This window comes from Saccopteryx bilineata, chromosome 1 (assembly GCF_036850765.1).
Source record: "Saccopteryx bilineata isolate mSacBil1 chromosome 1, mSacBil1_pri_phased_curated, whole genome shotgun sequence".
NCBI classification, from domain to species: Eukaryota; Metazoa; Chordata; class Mammalia; order Chiroptera; family Emballonuridae; genus Saccopteryx; species Saccopteryx bilineata.
Genome location: NC_089490.1, coordinates 233,584,507 through 233,602,441, shown reverse-complemented (window position 1 = coordinate 233,602,441; position 17,935 = coordinate 233,584,507). Strand labels below are relative to the sequence as shown.

The window sequence follows — 17,935 nt, the reverse complement described above, 5'->3', positions numbered from 1 at the left end:
TCTGCCCCTCCAGGCGTCGCTCTGTCGTGACCAGAGCCACTCTAGTGCCTGGGGCAGAGGCCAAGGAGCCATCCCCAGCGCCCGGGCCATCTTTGCTCCAATGGAGCCTCGGCTGCGGGAGGGGAAGAGAGAGACAGAGAGGAAGGAGAGGGGGAGGGGTGGAGAAGCAGATGGGCGCCTCTCCTGTGTGCCCTGGCCGGGAATCGAACCTGGGACTTCTGCACGCCAGGCCGATGCTCTACCACTGAGCCAACCGGCCAGGGCCAGGAAAATATTCTCAGTTAAGATAACTTCATTTGTTAGGGGGCACACACTTTCCCAGATATGAGTGTGAAAAAAAAAAAGACAGTGTTAATTTTTAATAAGTATGAGGTCATGACATGTTTTATATTCATCTGGGAAAGGCTAAGGGTTTCTTTAGATCTATACCACCTGCTCAATTTTTTTTAAGTTTAATAGTTATATGCAAAAAAAATGATTAAGAAACTTGACTCAAAAAATATTAATTCATAATTTTAATATTTTATAACAATGCAGTGTCTATGTATAGAATACAAATTGTTGCAGCAAATGATTTCAAAGGGTTCCAAATAAAATGAGACTCAAACAGTTAAAAGAATTAAGGGTAACTCCAGATAATTATATTATCCTCCTCAAATATCTGGTTAATTCAAAATAGATACATTTTAAAATTTTTCTTAAGTATCAGGGTAAATATTACAGGAATTTCTCTACATTAAATTTGGGAATTGTACTATTTGGTACTGACTCAGTCTTTAAAAAAATTTTTTTAAAACCTCTTGATTATCTACCATGCCTTAAGAATGTTAAGGAAAAGCATTCTGAGGGTTGGCTTGGCTTTCACTGGGAAACCTCTGTGACCCAGAAAAAATATATCTGAGAACAAACGTGCAATGAAAACAGAAACATTTGAAAAACATTTTCCTTCTTGATGAAACTCTTACCGAGTGAGGAACACTTGTCTAAATTACATTTCATTTAAATTTTCACAGCAGCCCTTTTAAAGTAGGCATTATTTTCCTTTTGTGTAATAGTTGTGAAATCTGAAGCTTAGTAGTAGAATAATTATGTTTCCCAAAGAGGCGTGGGGAGTAACAGCCAGTAGTAATTGGGTCGATTTCCCAAGTGGAGTTTTCTTGACCATAACATACATTGTAATTAAAACTTAGGTGTCTTAAATTCATATTCATGTAAAAAAAAAAAAAACAAGTGTGAAAATGTAAGCGCATGTGTGTCTGGGAGTTGATCTGCACAAGCACGCCACCACCAGGAAACCAAGCCAGCTTTGTAACCATCTGACTCAGCAGTGACTATAGTCAGACTCCATCCTTAAGCAGGTCCCTGGGGGACTGAATCCAATGACTGTTCGAAGGCCAGACACAGCCTTAGACTCCAGCGGTAGTGTTATCTGACATTGGCTGAGTAGAAGAAGAAGAACGATAACAAAAGCAAAGTGATCTTCCTACGGACAAATTCATTGCACTTCTTTTTATAGAGACACAAAAGGAGAAGGGTTTCTCTCTCATATAATTTTGCAACATAACTGCAAGTAAGGAAGGCATTTAAAAAGTTCTCTGGTGCATATTTTTTATTATTTCAAACTTTTATTAAGCTCCACATGCTAGATTTAATTTGACAATGCATATAGCATGTTAAAATTAGAATCAAAGAAATTGTAAATTGGTTTGATTTTTTACATTGAAATTTACTTCAAAGCAAAATACATTATGTTAATGGACAAGAACTGAACAATCCACAAAGATTTTTTTTTTCAAATGATACACAGCTCCTTCTGAACCACCAGTAACCAGTAATAAACTTGGTGAGGCTAGGACAGAAACTTATTGAGTTAATACTACATTAAAATGGTAAAAGTATGGAATTTATGTGTGCATTTTTATTTTTAAAATATTGTATTTTACCAAATTGATGCTTTTTAAACTATTATTCTTTTATTATATGAGCAACTTGTCAATTGAGGGTGAACCATAACTCATTCGAGACTGTGAAATGTATTTGTCATAGAAAACACTGAATATTTTTCTGCATGCATGAAAAATAATAATATGAAATACATAACAGATGTAAAATAAACAGGCAGGTTGTCCAAAACCAAAGAGTTATCATTAAGAAATGCTATTAGCTGAACCCAAAATTTGACTCTTGAAATTTATTCTTTAATTTCTGCCAGAAAAAGATTCAAAATGAGAAATGATAAATCTGTCTTTCAACCAAATGTTATAACATTGTGCTTCAAGTAAAGAATGCCTCTAAGTGATATGTACATGCAATCACTACGTTGGGAAAAATTTTACTGAATACTATATTGTAATTTAATAAGAGGAACGTCTATCTTTTAAGATTGATTCATAGATTTCTTAAATCAATAAAGACACATTAAAAAGGATCATCAACATAAAAGAGCTGAATCTATAATATCCTGCATGATTGTGACAGACATCTAAGGCTGTTAGAATGCTCATATGTAACCTCTTAAGGGCATACTAGGTACTGTAGTAACTACAGTGTAGTTGGTACAAAATATTTTAGAAATCAATTGAAGACTGTGGGTGTTAACTTCCCAGCAGCATATAGCAGGCTTGTGCTAAATAAAGATGCTGTTGTTCAATTCCAGTGATTAGAGATGGATCAGTGACTTGAGAGAAACGTTTGGGTCAAGGAAAACGGACCATGGAGAGAAAATAAGTCCTCTTCACGTCAGGACTGAGTCTGGAATGGATGAGACTGTGGCAGAGTAGACAATCCAATTCTCTTTCCCCCCTTCCCATCAAGGTGCTGTGGCATTTGATTTCTTTAGGTTAACATCGCCTACTACCTACGCAGGGCACGGATCAATAGCCATGTCCCCCTTGTTTAAAGTTGTGGGAACATCCAGAGACAGGGTGGGAGCCATCGCCGTGGCCGGGGCCACAATGGGCAGGTTATATTGTTGAGAAAGCCGAAGTTTCAAGCTCTTGTGAGGCGTTCTTTTGTTTCTGTTTCTTTCTTTCCTTTTGAATGGAGGAGGAGAGCTGGCCTATTGCCATCCCTGCTTTTAAGAGTAAGTGACCATCCTAGGGTCGGGGCTATAAAATACTTAAAGGCAATATATATAAAGACTACAAGCTCAGTTCCATGGCTAGATGAGGTTAGCAGCTTTGAAAGCAACCAATTGCTGAACCAAAATGGGAGGTGTGGTGATAAATAAGGAAGCAAAAAGAAATTAAATAGTAGAGCTGTTTTTCAAGGTAATATTTATACAATACACTCTTCAATGGAGACAGAGAGCATTAAAATGATAGAGCATTAGAAAAGATTGCCAAAAAGTATCTAAAACTAATGAGTATTTCCCTTAAAAGAGGGTAAATCTAATTAATCAGGAAAAACGCACACAATTAAAATGTGCTATTTTGAAACTAAAGAATGTCATACTAGTCTAAGACAATTAGGTACTATTAATTGGATTTTAAAAATAATACTAGTTATAAAAAGCATAATTTCATCAATCTTTCAGCTACTAATGAAATATAGGTATGCATTATAGGTTTCTGAAATGCGGATATCAAAAGCTGATAGTAATGTAATTTTAAATACTGTTCTCATGAAGCTATAGCACACTCATAAAGCTAAATTATTTTATTCTAATAGATGAGGTAACTCACCCTTTTAATTGATTAGCCCAGTTCTTTCAGAGCAGTGCTAGTGTCCTGTGGCAGTTATGGACTTCCAATTTTTTTTTCCATTTTTTGTTAAAAAGAATTTTGTTGATTTGAGAGAGGGGGAGAGTGGAGAGGGGGAAGGGGAGGGAAGAGGAGGGAAGGGGAGGTTTAAGGAGGGGAGGGAAGTGTGGGAGAGAGAGAGGAACATCAATCTGTTCCTGTATGTGCCCTAACTGGGGATCAAACTGGCAACATCTATGCTTTGGGATGAGGCTCTATAATCAATTGAGCTATCCAGCTGGGACTCAATTATTTTCACTTTTTAATTATAAACTTATTTAATTGTAGCGCCCACTATTGGGAAGAGAAAATGCACTTTAAATGTGTTACTAAATCAGGCATAATTGTATGCTTGCCTGTTAATCTGATCAACATGGCTCAAAATGTCATTAAAATGCAGGTGTTTCTGTTCTGGACCTATGTGCAGTCTTGACATTTATGTTGACTATAAAGTCTTACAACTCTTAAGTGAAAATTTCTCCCCAAAACCAAAAACAACTCTCCCATCCTGCTGGCAAGGCGAGGTATGCAGAGAGTGAGTTGCTAGCAATAACATCTCCCTCACTCCCTGAAATCTGACATCAAATACCCAGGCTGCACACAGAGTACTCACCAGTGGGCCCAGGGCACAGCCTCTGGCCGTGCATGCTTGGGCTCGGAAGGAATGCAAGCTCCAAGGAGCAAATCCATCCACGTGACAGCCAAGTTCAGAGGAATTGTGAATTAATACACCATCCAGGTACAGCCCATAACTTGTGATAACACCTGGAAAGATAGTAACTGGCATTTAGGATGACAGACAAAAACAAAGAATGACTTAAAGAAAGCAAGCACTTTTTGCCATGATGCCTAATTACATGGGATCCTAGGATCTGGTATTTCCCTGAGTCTAAACCCTGTCCCTTTCCAAAGGGTAAAACAGACTTTAAACCCTTGACTATCAAATAATTAAGCTAATCAGCCCAGAGACAGAAATAAAATCCATTGCATCCCATCTACAGCTGTCATTTGGGCTCCGTATCAAAAATAAAATAAAGTTCATTTATAATTTTTACTGCTTTCCAAAATGATGTCCTTAGTATCTGTGCTCTGGGAGTAAAATGACCTTATTTATTAATGCATTGTCTATTGCTCAGGATGCAGCCAACACTTGTTTTAAGCACTTGTTGAGTATGAATGATTTTTTAACCCTTGCATACAGCACTACTGTGATCCAGGCAGTGTTATCATCACCAATGCATTGATGAGAAAACTCTGGCACAGACAGGTTAGGTAACTTGCTCAAGGCTGGCCACTGTTGGAGTCAGGAATGGGTCAAGGCACTCCGGCTCAGGAAGAGATAGACAATAGCAATTTGGGCTTCTCAGACAACTCTACCATGTCCCTAACTATAACATTAAGTTATACACACATGGGAGCCCTTAGTAAATGACACGCAATACCTGTACGGGATTCTCATGAACAGCTTCTAGAGACTATGACTGGCTGGTTTTAATGATCAACTACAATGTACATCAGAAGGAAAGTTATATGCATTTTCATGACATCAACTAGCAGGTACAAGACACTGACTGGCTATTGAATATAATTATTTGACTGATTCAATCAAAACCATCATTCAAAGGACACTGGGGAATCTCTGTTCCACCAGAAATATGAAATCCCCAAATTGATTAAACTGTGCTGAAATGATAAATTAGAACCTCTTTCAAAGTAAAATTGATTTCACAATGGCCTCAAAGTGTGTTCTTAAGGAATTATCTTAAATGTTCCTCTGTCACACAGCTTTCCCTGAGGACAGACATTGGGTGTTCATCCCATAGTACACAGGACATCTCCATCATAGTACTTTATCCACTTTTCATATTGTTGAATTGCCTGACACCCCAATGAGCCAAAGCATCCCCAAAGCTAGTTTGACATTTCTTCATCTTTGTATTACTAGAGCTTGACACCATACCAAAAACATAGTAGGCAGTTAATAAATATTGATTTTTTTTATGTGAGAGGAGGGGAAATATTGAGGCAGACTCCCACATGTGCCCCAACCAGGATCTACCTGGCAACCCCATCTAGGTCCAATGATTGAATACCAAGCTATTTTTAGTACCTGAGGCTGATGTGCTCCAATGGAACTATCCTCAACATCTGGGGCCACACTCGAACCAGTTGAGCCACTGGCTTTGGGAGGGGAAGAGGGAAAGAAGGGGGAAAGAAGGGGGGAGAAGTAAACGGTCATATCTCCTGTGTGCCCTGTCCGGGGATCAAACCCAGGACATCATATGCTGGGCTAATGTTTTATCTACTGAGCTACATGCCAGGGCCAATAAATATTGATTTAATGAATAAATTAACACATAGCTTAATAAAACATCATTATCTAATACAGAGTAAACATTTAAGTCTACAGGACAAAGAGATACCTAGACACCTGGAGTATGAAAACAACTTGTGCTAAAAAGATGATTTTAAAGAATAGTCCAAAGGTAAAGGCCTTTGGAGAAGGAGTATTTTAAAATCAAAGACTCTAGCAAAGTCAAGGTCAACAACGAAGACCCTGCTAGTTGCCTTCCAGGAAGTCTGACTCTCAGCTGTGAACATCAAATCTGGTTTTGTTAAAGTCCTAAAAAACATCAAACCTTCAGTGATCATATTAGGGACAATGTTATCAGTGGGACCACAATCCTCGCAGCCTTCCGGGAGGGAGCTGCTCACTTCTATAACATGCTTGAGTGATCTGGCAGTACCATCGCCTGTGAACTTACAGAATGCTACACCCACTTTTAGGATATCCTTCTCAACATTGCTTTTAAGAAACCAGTTTGTAGAAAAATAAGTAGGGAGTGAGCTAACATCACAGAAATGACTCATCTTACAAAAGACCTCATCAATCCATAGCCTGGGAGAGGGCTGAGCAGGCCTCCTGAAGCCCACGTTACAGCCCACACTGAGTAACAACACAGTGTGGATTTGGGCTTTCCACAGGATGCTGCTCTGGTTTTGAACTAGAGACCAGTATTTGATGCTGGTTTTTCTATAGAGATTATATAAATATTGAAAGTCTACAGCAACCCAAGCCAGGACCACTCTGAACACTGACCCTTCTGTAAACAAGGCTTGAGTTGCCTCCCTAGGTCAAGAATCCCAAACAGATGAGCTACTGGCTGAAGATTAAATAAATAAATAAATAGATAGATAAATAAATAAATAAATCTATCTGTAAATATCAACTGTGATCATAAACTAGTTATAGACACAAAAATTGTAGATATTATGTTTTAGTTCTTATTTATTGCTTAGAGATTTATATATAATAACTAACTTTCCCTCCTCCCTTTTCTATTGATTTCTATAAAGTTAATGGGTGTTAATTTAGAGGGTTTTTTTGTTTGTTTTGCTTTGGTTTTGTTTTTTTGCAGAATATCCAGTTTTTAAGCCTTTCAGTTGTGGAATCCTTTTGGCACTCCATCTTGATGGTTTAGGCATCGAACCAGCAAACCCAGCACCAAGCACTGGGGAAGGCGGTAGCTGGCTGACTGTCACCCTATTAGTTCTTTAGGATCTGCTTCCTTTTCGACACTTTTTTAACCAACTCCTCGCATCAAATGAAGTCTGTATTAGATGCCTAGCATATTTTCTGTTTGGCTAGTTAGATTTTATTTTCATTTTTATTAAATGAGAGAAGGAGAGGCAGAGACAGACTCTCACATGTGTCCCTACCTGGCAAACCTACTAGGGGGCGATTCTCTGCCCATCTGGGGCATTGCTCCATTGCACAGCAACCAAGCTCTTTTTAGTGCCTAAGGCACAAGTCATGGTGCCATCCTCAGCACCCAGAGCCAAGTCGCTCCAATCAAGCCATAGCTGCAGGAGAGGAAGAGAGGAAGAGGAATAGGAAGAGGAAGAGAGAGAGAGAGAGAAGTGAGAGGGAGAGAGAGGGGGAGGGGTGGAGAAGCAGATGGCACTTCTCCTGTGGGCCCTGACCGGGAATCAAATCCAGGACATCCACATGCCGGGCTGACGTACCACACCACTAATCAACCGGGCAGAACCGGCTGGTTAGATCTTGATTAGTCATCCTTCAGGATAAAAGCTTCTTAAAATTTAATGAGTTAATTCTTGACTAAAGCGGTTGCGATGGCTCATTTTCTGTTTGGAAGATAACTGTGGACAGTTTATCTTTCTGAAAGCAGGTCCCTTTCCCTTATTTCCCAGTTTTGGAGGAAGAGCCTTTATTTTTACTGTCGTGTGCCACAATGGTTCCTTCCACAAGAGTGCGGCTGCCCGTGACCTCTTCTATTCTAGTGCAACCACCTACGATAACTCTAAGAATTCTTAGAACAAGTATTTGATTGAATGCTGGTTATCAATAGACACACAAAAGCACAAATGAATTAAAACTAAGCAATGAAAGACATGTAAGGAAAAACCAACCATTTCACTGAAAATTTGAGAGAAGAAAAATGGATAAAATCACAGTTATAATAAGGACAGGAAATTATTACGAGCTCTGCGCTCTCCTGAGTGATCTCTGAATCCTCACACACACACAAAAATCTATGTGCAAATAATGTGTTGCAGAAGCTCTTAAAGAAATTGTAAGATGCCTGAAATGCTATCTGCTTGACCTACTTTTCAACAGTGAAATATAAAGTACCCAAATCAATATTTCCCTTTTCTTACATAATTGGGGAACAGAGAATGTCTTTTATGCTACGATGATGAGCATAATATCTCATTTATCTGACATATTGGGAAATGAGATATTTTATGGGAGTTCATTTTTGTTATAACTAAATCTCATCCCTTAAGTACAAACTTGAAAAACCGAATCTTTTTTTTTTTTTAAGGAAATCTTTCTAGCAAGCTCTACACACCTGTCTTCTCACTCAGACTGTAATGAATATAATTGAATCATTTTGTGATGACTCAAACTGTGCATTATGGACATCAAAGACTATACTCTCTAATTCAGTGATCCCCTGCGGGACTGAAGAGATATAAGGACACCTACCCAGCTCTTACTCTCCACATCACTCGACGGCTACACTTGATCACTTCCTGTGTCTACTTTTTGAGTTTTCCTTCATTCTCCCTTGGTGACAGTCTTGCAGAAGTTACTCCTTTGTTTTGTCTACCCTGACTCACTCTAGCAAGCTATGCTGGGAAATGAGACAACTGTGACACCTGGAAATATGGATAAAGAAATAATAGGTAGTTGTGGAGATAAGGGCTTAGTATAAGATGAGTAGATGACAATGAGCTGAGCATAAATTAAGTGGGACGTGTGACAGTCAATTCAACGGCTAGGATTTTTTTAGTACCTGGGATGTACTTGAATGGAAGTAGATGACACTGAAGTCCAGCTTCAGTGCAGGTGAGACCACACACATATACACACACACGCACACACACACATATACACACACATATACACACACACGCACACACACACATATACACACACATATACACACACACAAACACAGATATACACACACCACACATTCTGTAGATAACCAATATCTGACAGCATTTGTTGGAAGGGCTGGATCATCAATTGTACAACAAAATTGTATAATGAGTACATACTGGGTAAGTGCAGTCTTGCCTTTAAATCATTTCTGACATTCTTCTCTGCCTCATCCACCATACCAATGCTATCACTGGGTCCTATGGGCTCTATGATCATATTGATCTTTACCCATAATTGTGCCTATGGCCATCGAATCCACTCTGCCCTTATCTCACACCTGAGAAGAATAGCCACATACTTTGATGTTCCCATGGAATTCATTCTTCTTACCAAAGACAGAAGGGCATTTTTTAACACATATATATGTTCACATTACATGCAATCAGAGATCCATCAAGCCTTCGCTCTGGACTTGAGAGTTCCCTATCCCCAAAGCAGGAAGCTGGGGTCAATGTAAGCATGCGTGAGGAGGAAACAGACAGGTGCTGTTGGCCTCTCTGTGATTTCTGCCTTTTGGTCCAGGTATTATCAGTCAATCATCAAATTTCAAGGGCAGGCCAAAGTGGGATACCATTATGGTTTAGAGCTTGAGACTAATGGTAGGCAGCTCCTTTGATCTGGCTTGGGCAAGGCCATTAACTAGAAAATCCCGAATTAAGAACACGCAAACTGCCCTGGCCAGACAAGTTGGTTGGTTAGCATCATCCAGACAAGCAGAGGTTGCTGGTTTGATCCCAGGTTCGAACAGATTTATGTTCCTCTATCTCTCTCTCTCTTTCTCTCGCCCTCTCATTCTCTAAAATCAATAAAATAAATATTAGAAAAACATTAAAATAATCATTATTTTAAAAAGCCACATAAACTGTCTGGTAAGTTGTTGAACAATAAGAGACATCATTTGAAGAGAATACTCCCTTTCTTACCAGCATATTCAGGCATATTTCAGAGCTTGTTACCACTAGCAGATTTTTTATATCAATAAAATAAGTTTAATGTGAAACACTGCATAATTCAGTTCCAAAAACATGCATTCAGTAAGTAATAAGTTTCAAATATCTAACATAACAATTTTCATTGCCTTCTGATTCCCAAAGTGAGTAACAAAAACTAGTGAATATAATCTAGGGGACAATTTAAAGGGTAAGGGGACAATTTTCTTTTCTTTTTTTTATTGGCTACAGTATCGGACATATATGAATAGCTTTAGAGAAAGTAAAATGCCACATTCTGGAAATGCCATATAAGTATTTTTGACATAGTAAAACAATTTATTATTTAAAACGCACCGAAAACATTGAGGCTGCGTACTTTACGTGAGCTGTTTCCATGAACTCTGGCAACACCACGATCTATGAGCAACTATTTGCCACATTCTACAAATGAGCACATGGAAGCTCAGAGGGGCTAAGCTAATTCCCAAGGTCACACAAACATAAATTTGGGTGCGGAGCCTGGCGCTCACATCCGCTGAGGGCACCACTTATGTTATCTATTTCCAGTCTAATTTTCTCTTCTAAAATATTTAGGAATTCCATTCAAATTAAGAATTAATGAACAAGTTCTGGCCCTACCAGCCATTATGATGAGCCTAATCAAAAGATGAACATAGATTTTTTTTGAAAGTCAATTACCTGAAAGGTATTAGGCTTTGGGGACAGAAAGAATAAGCCAATATCTATCTTGAGGCAAAGAAGCAAACTTTCTTGTCTTTTGTCACTTTTGGTTGGCTTTTGTCTGAGAGGGAAGGAGTTAACAGCGATTTGGGTGGCTATTCCCATAGCCTCAGCATTCCTGAGAATCTAACTGTTGGCTGAGTCCTCCTTGCAACACCAACGCAGGATAAATGAGAACCCACCTGAGGACTGGACCCTACACCACTTCCTGCCTCACTGTCGGTGTTGTTTATGAGTAATGGTTAGCTGGTATGGCGAGACATAGCGCCACCAAATACAAACATTAGTCATGTACTCGGAAGTCTCATGGTCATATAAGAATGATGGTTTTGTTCAATAATGCTCTATTAAGCTCTTTAAAAAAATTAAGGATAGCTATATGCGCTGACATTTAAACACGCCTATTTTATGTCATCAAGAGGACAAATAATCAAGGTGTACAGCAGTATACATCACATGGCCAATTATGTCTGCGTCCTTTCATGTATATATAGGTAAATGATCATTCATTCAATATACAAATTATTTACTGAGTACCTTTTATGTTCTGAGCGGGGATGTCCTTTTGGATGGTAGTGAACAACAAGTAAGCCCTGGAAACAAAATCAGCAAAGTCTCAGCTCCCCGGGCTGATGGCTTCCCCTCCTACTGCACAGGGCCTTGCTCTCACGACTACACACCTTTTAAAATGAGGGCAGGGGGCTCCAATCTTCCGAGCTTTTAATTCCATACCTATAAAATGGGAGTAATATTCCTTGCCCCAGTGTCCTGACAGTTGTGAGAATCAAAGGAGTGAGCATATATATAGACAAGTGCCTTTGGAGTTAAGTGTTATACACATAAAAGAAATTAACTTAGAGCTGTCCCTTTTTCTGAGGATAAGTTAAAGCCTTTTCCTGTCATCACCTGGCAGTTCCTTGCAGGTGCATGCCAACTCTTTAAGATTTCTCCCCACTCCAAGCACGTCTGAAGAATACAGAAAAATGCTTACTAAAAAGTGAAAAATAGGCCCTGGCCGGTTGGCTCAGTGGTAGAGCGTCGGCCTGGCGTGCAGAAGTCCCGGGTTCGATTCCCGGCCAGGGCACACAGGAGAAGCGCCCATTTGCTTCTCCACCCCTCCCCCTCTCCTTCCTCTCTTTCTCTCTCTTCCCCTCCCGCAGCTGAGGCTCCATTGGAGCAAAGATGGCCCGGGCGCTGGGGATGGCTCCTTGGCCTCTGCCCCAGGTGCTAGAGTGGCTCTGGTAGCAACAGAGCGATGCCCTGGAGGGGCAGAGCATCGCCCCCTGGTGGGCAGAGCGTCGCCCCTGGTGGGCATGCCGGGTGGATCCCGGTTGGGCGCATGCAGGAGTCTGTCTGACTGTCTCTCCCTGTTTCCAGCTTCAGAAAAATACAAAAAAAAAAAAAAAAAGTGAAAAATATTTGTTGAGAACACTCAGTTGGATTTACTGGATTTGATCTTTGACAGTAATCTGGTTTATTAGTAAATATTTATGGAGCACCTACTATGTGGCAGGTATTGTGTTACATGCTGGGAATACAAAAATGATAAAAGTAATCCTGGTTCCTGCCTTTATACAACTTTCCATCTTAGCAAGAGCACAGACACTGAGCATTGCATGCATGTAATGTTTATTAAATGAGAATCCAATGGAATAAAAGAAAAAATGCGGGAGAGGAGGCATATGCTAACCTACTCTGGGTGGGTTAGGGAATGAAGTTTGAGAAACTGATCCTTAAGCTGAACTTGGCGCTTGGAACTAGTTCATCAGAAGGAAAGAAATGTCATAAAATATTATTTGAGTAATTATAACAAAGATTTCATAATAGAAAGCATTCAAAGAGGCATCAATAAGTCAATTCCTATTTAAAAAGTTAAATATCACAGAGTCATTAAACAAACTGCCTCTAGAACATTTGAACATGGCTCTCCTTATTTGCCTTTAAAATGTCTAGTGTGCCCAAAGTGTAACAGAATGGAAAATCTGTTTACTTATTTACTTTCGGCACTCTTAAAATGAAGGAAAGAATTTCACATTTATCTCTACATACAGCTCCCCAAAATTCTGCACGTTGAGTGTGGATTAAATGAGATTTAGGAATCAATCAGTCTCCCCAGGAAACTCATGGCACCTTGAATGGTCGATGGAGGATAATTTAGGGAAGGGATCACTTAAGAAAGTAGGGGTAGGCTTCAGGGAGAGCAGTTATTGATCGTACAGCAGCCCAGCTAGGACTCCTGGGAGACTGGCTGGCTGGGAGCCACTGAGCACCCTTACCTGTGGAGAGGACAGGGTGGGGACAGATTCAGAAACCTGGAGAAAGAGCTTAGAGTTATTGGGACGGTCCACTGGACCGGAGCTATAGCTTTTGGTTGAGGACCGCAGCCCTAGAGCCGAGAGTCAGGTAGAGAGGGACCCACACGGAGTAAGTTCTGAGACTGTGTCTCCCTCTCATCCTCTCCTCATCTGCTGCTACTGCAGCCCACGAACCAAGCACAAGGAAGCCAGACAGAGAGAGCTCAGTCCCATTGTCACTGTGAACGAAGGTCAGCCTAGGATGCACGGCTGAGCGGGGAATAGTGGCAGGTGGATTGAGAGAGGCAAAAGAAAAATGCCCCACATTAAGAAAAAAATATTAAATTATACTGTACTTTTTATATTTTTGTGCTTTTGTTTCTGGCTTATTCTCTTACGCTAATCATCAGTCAGAGAGAGGTAAGAAAATATTGTGCTATGTGTTAAAGGGGATCAGGCTATTTAATGCAGTTTTGTAAATTCAGTTTGTTTAATGGATAATCCACAAAATGGATACTTAACTCCAATTGGCTGTCTAGTGTAAGCAGCTTCAAGTTTATCACCTTTCTCTCTCCATAATGGTAGAATTTTTAAGGTGCTTAATTTGCACAGGGAAGTGGAATCATAATTATCCACAGAGCACAACCACAGGGATATATATCCTTGTGCCTCTTCATCATGTAACGTCAAATTGCATTTCCTAAGGTGCACAATAGGCTGTCATATATAACTGAGGAAACTCGATACAAGTACAACGCAATGTAGAGTTAATACAAGGTATCACTGTTTAAACTGAGGAATTCTGTTTACTGTAAGAATTAAACAACAAGGCTTTAGAGTGTCATAAAAAGAACATGCCTAGTGAATATCAATGCCCCAAACAGCTCTGCTTGTTTTTGCCAGTGCAGCATGACAATGTATCAACCAAGGACCCCCCACCCCTGCAAGATCTGATGATGATTGAATGTGGCAGATAGGTCCCTGTGTGAATAGTTGATCCTTCAATTAAAAAGGAAAAGAGAGAACAGCTTTCACATTGTGGAGTAATGCCTTATTACGGTTAGGCTCTCCTAAAAATGGAATCGGCGGAATCTAAAAAAGATCGGGCTTGGGAAATTCTACCTGACAAACTGAGTGGAGGTGTTTCATAAAAGTTACACGAGGTTGGCTGGAAACTGTCAAGTGCTTTTCCTACGTGATTCCCCTATTAAAACTGAGCATTTCCAGGAAAGGAAATAGAATGGCATTTTGACTTTAGAAAAATAAACTTATTTCATAATAAAAAATTAAAAATAAAGTTATTTCTTTAAAACCAGAAAAAAATAAGAACGGAGATCTTAAGAATATTCAGTGTTAGCACAGAGAACAAGACATTGGACAAGTCAAAGTAACTAAACATTTCTTTTTTCCCCCCACATAACTAGGTGGAATCCTCCATTATGAGTATTTCTATAAAGAGTTGCAGTAGAAAAGAAATAAAATAAGTGAATAAATAAAATTATGAATTTTTAATTCACTGACATCTTGTTTTGCATTACATTCCAACTTAACTAGTTGTCTTGTCTTGATAATTAAATTGTGTAATAGTTACACACTAGAGTTTCCACGTCTAAATGTGGAAATAATACCTATTTCATAGGATAGCTATGAGAATTAAATGTGTGGCATATAGCTATAAATTGTAGCTATTACTATTACTATTATTATTAGTGTTAGCAGGAAATCAAATACTTTCTTTGCACTAGGAGAGTAACTAATTAATATCTACATATACACTTTCATGTATCTATGTTATAAAAATTCTCTTCTGTTATCCCAAATAAACTGAGCCCAGGATGAACATAGTATGTGCCCTATGGAGGCACAGGAACAGACTACATGGTCAAGAGAAGATGAGAAGCTTAACTGAAACTCAGTGAAGAGGGAAACAACTTCATGAAAAAAGCGACCCACATTTAGCCCTGAGGAAGGAGCCAGATTTCTGTAAAGACAGAGAGACTGCAGAAATTGTGAACTCCAAGTTCATAAACAAGGAAACTGGGGTTCATGGAATTTAGTAAATTTCCCAAAATAACTCAGTTCCTAGATGTCAAAGGTAAGACTCAACTCCACACCCACGTTTCTCAACCCTACATTAAGCTATTCATCATATTCTAGGCTGTCTAGAAAGGAAAGTGTACCACCAGGCTGTAGAAATGCAGGTTGATTCACATGCTGGGAGTGATCTAAAGGCCAGACCAAACAAGCTGGACGCTGTTCTTCCAGTTTTTAGTGGGGGCCATGGGGGGCTTTGAAAACAGACTGAGGGGACAAGATGCTTTCCAATAACCAGATTATCCCCCTCCAGACAGGGGACCATAGACACCAAACCCTGGCAAATTTGGAAGAAAGAAGAGAGAAGTAGTGAAGAGCGGAAAAATAAAGATTTAATGAAACTATTACTGTTTAAATGTCTAATCATTTTCCCACAAAAACATTTTAGAAATTCTGATGAGCTTAAATGCTAGACTTTAGAATATAATGGAAGTGTTTCACCCAAATCTCCCAGATTCTTATTGTTTGGTGAATGCATTTTAAAACTGCTTGTACATTTGCAAAGCATAATATGCAAAGATTCTCTTCAATGTAAAAAGTATTTCTCAGTAGTCAACCCAGGATTCTGAGTGCAGTAACAAGCCCACTGCAGGCACAGATTGGGATGAAGGAAAGTGTTCTGTGAGGCAAATCATGTCATAGCATTCAACTGGGATAAATCCTTACCATGTTCATTACCACCAATGGACTAGATCCCATTGTGGAGGGAGGAAGTATAACAAGATTTTCCACTGTGCAATGTATAGTATGTATCAAGCAGACATCCATGCATTTTATTAGAAAATCTGTAATAGTACAGGAATAACTTCACGAGCAGAGATAATTACTCACTCTAAGTATTAAAGCTCTCTCCACCACCTCAAATATATCCACTGCATTTGCCAAAAGTTTAATTAAAATGAGACAACTAGAATAATTAATGTCATAGTAAACAGAAGACAAACTAATAAAATAACAATTTTTTTTCTTTTATTCTTTTTGGCTATGTTAAACGAGGCCATTTCAATTTTCAGTAATGAGTTTACTTAAAACAGCTTCTATGGTATTAAAAGTCTTCTTGATATTTGTCTTAAAGGGGAACAGAATTTGATATTGTGTAAGCTTCTACAGTTTGGAACAATGAGAATATTTTGTATGAAATGTAAAAATATTTTCAATCCATGAATAAAGCAGTTTCTACCCCAAGTTATTACAAAAACTCTTTATAAAAGATTTTATCACCCTGGCTGGTTGGCTCAGTGGTAGAGCATCAGCCTGGTGTGTAGATGTCCCAGGTTCAATTCCTAATGAAGGCACACAGGAGGAGTGCCCATCTGCTTCTCCACCCTTCCCTCTCTCCTTCCTCTCTGTCTCTCTCTTCTCCTCCCATAGCCAAGGCTCCACTGGAGCAAAGTTGGCCAGGCACTTAGGGTGGCTCCATGGCCTCCACCTCAGGTACTAGAATGGCTCCAGTTGCAAAGGAGCAATGCTCCAGATGGGCAAAACACCACCCCCTAGTGAGCTTGCTGGGTGGATCCTGGTCAGGCGCATGTGGGAGTCTGTTTCTCTGCCTCTCCACTTTTCATTTCAGAAAAAAAAAATTTAGCAGACTTTAACAGGCTACTATAATTCTCTAAACTATGCAAAGAGTATACCACTTAGAAATACATATAAATGTATAGCTTTAGTGCTTGCATTGACTGAAAACAGCATGTTGAAATATTTATAAATAACATATTAAAATATGTAGAGCTCCCAGTGATCTCTGTTAAGATACACTTAAGAAATCAAAAGCATTTTGAAATGCAATATGTGTGTAAACTTTCTACCTCCCCACTTCTCCCAGAGAAAACAAGTGACTGTCAAAACCAGAAAGTCACTGAAAATTCTGTCACTTTCACAGGGGCCTTCTGCAGGAATACTCCTCTGTTCTCGTTACCTCTCCTGGAACATTTTAAGCAATAAGATGCAGTACACATGAACTATCAAAAGGGAGCACTTTTGAGCCATCAAAATTGTGTGTTGGCCTAAAAACCACAGCGTCCTAACTATAAGCAAGGATACTATCTCAGGTATTTCATGTGCTAAAATGATCATTAAAAATTAAGCACCGCATAGACGCTGCCAGTTAGAATATTAATTTACCTTTGCTAATCATCTTTTTAACTGGAAGCTAAGGGAGTTCACTCACCATTCGGATGTTCCGGCTCAGTCCAGGAGACATTGAAGGAGTGCGGTGAATAGGAGCGCACTGTGGGGGCGGGCACGCCTTCCGGTGCGCTCTCCTCCGTCCGGGCCACGCTGGATGCACTCACTGTGCACCCACCTCCCGTACAAGCCTGGACAGAGACAGAGGGGGGAAAATCACATTTCACTCTGGGTCCCAAAAGTTTAGATGAGCATTGAAGAAATAGACTTCATTATAAGAGTTTCAGATTCTTTGAAATAAATCTCCCTTTAGCCCATAAAATACATTTGTTTCAATGCTGAGGTATGACCTTTACTAGTTTTCCTTTCAGGACACGAGACAGTCATCTCCAATAATTAAAAAATAATCCAGAATGGATGAATATATGCAATATAATCATATCCTAAGTTAGAGATAGGGCACACAGGGGTGGACAAAAGTAGGTCTACAGTTGTGAGTATGCAAAACGCAATTTATTCTTGCAGTATTAT

General features: G+C 39.4%; 1 protein-coding gene across 1 annotated transcript in view; it reads right to left on the bottom strand.

The window, feature by feature from the left end:
* The window catches only part of USH2A (usherin), a 545,087-nt gene that overhangs the window by 229,099 nt on the left and 298,053 nt on the right, over positions 1-17,935 (bottom strand). The window contains exons 35-36 of the mRNA XM_066238179.1: positions 17,448-17,595; positions 4,354-4,505 (exon numbers count right to left, since the gene is read on the bottom strand). Coding sequence (XP_066094276.1) covers positions 4,354-4,505; positions 17,448-17,595 — 300 coding nt within the window. The remainder of the gene's footprint in view (positions 1-4,353; positions 4,506-17,447; positions 17,596-17,935) is intronic.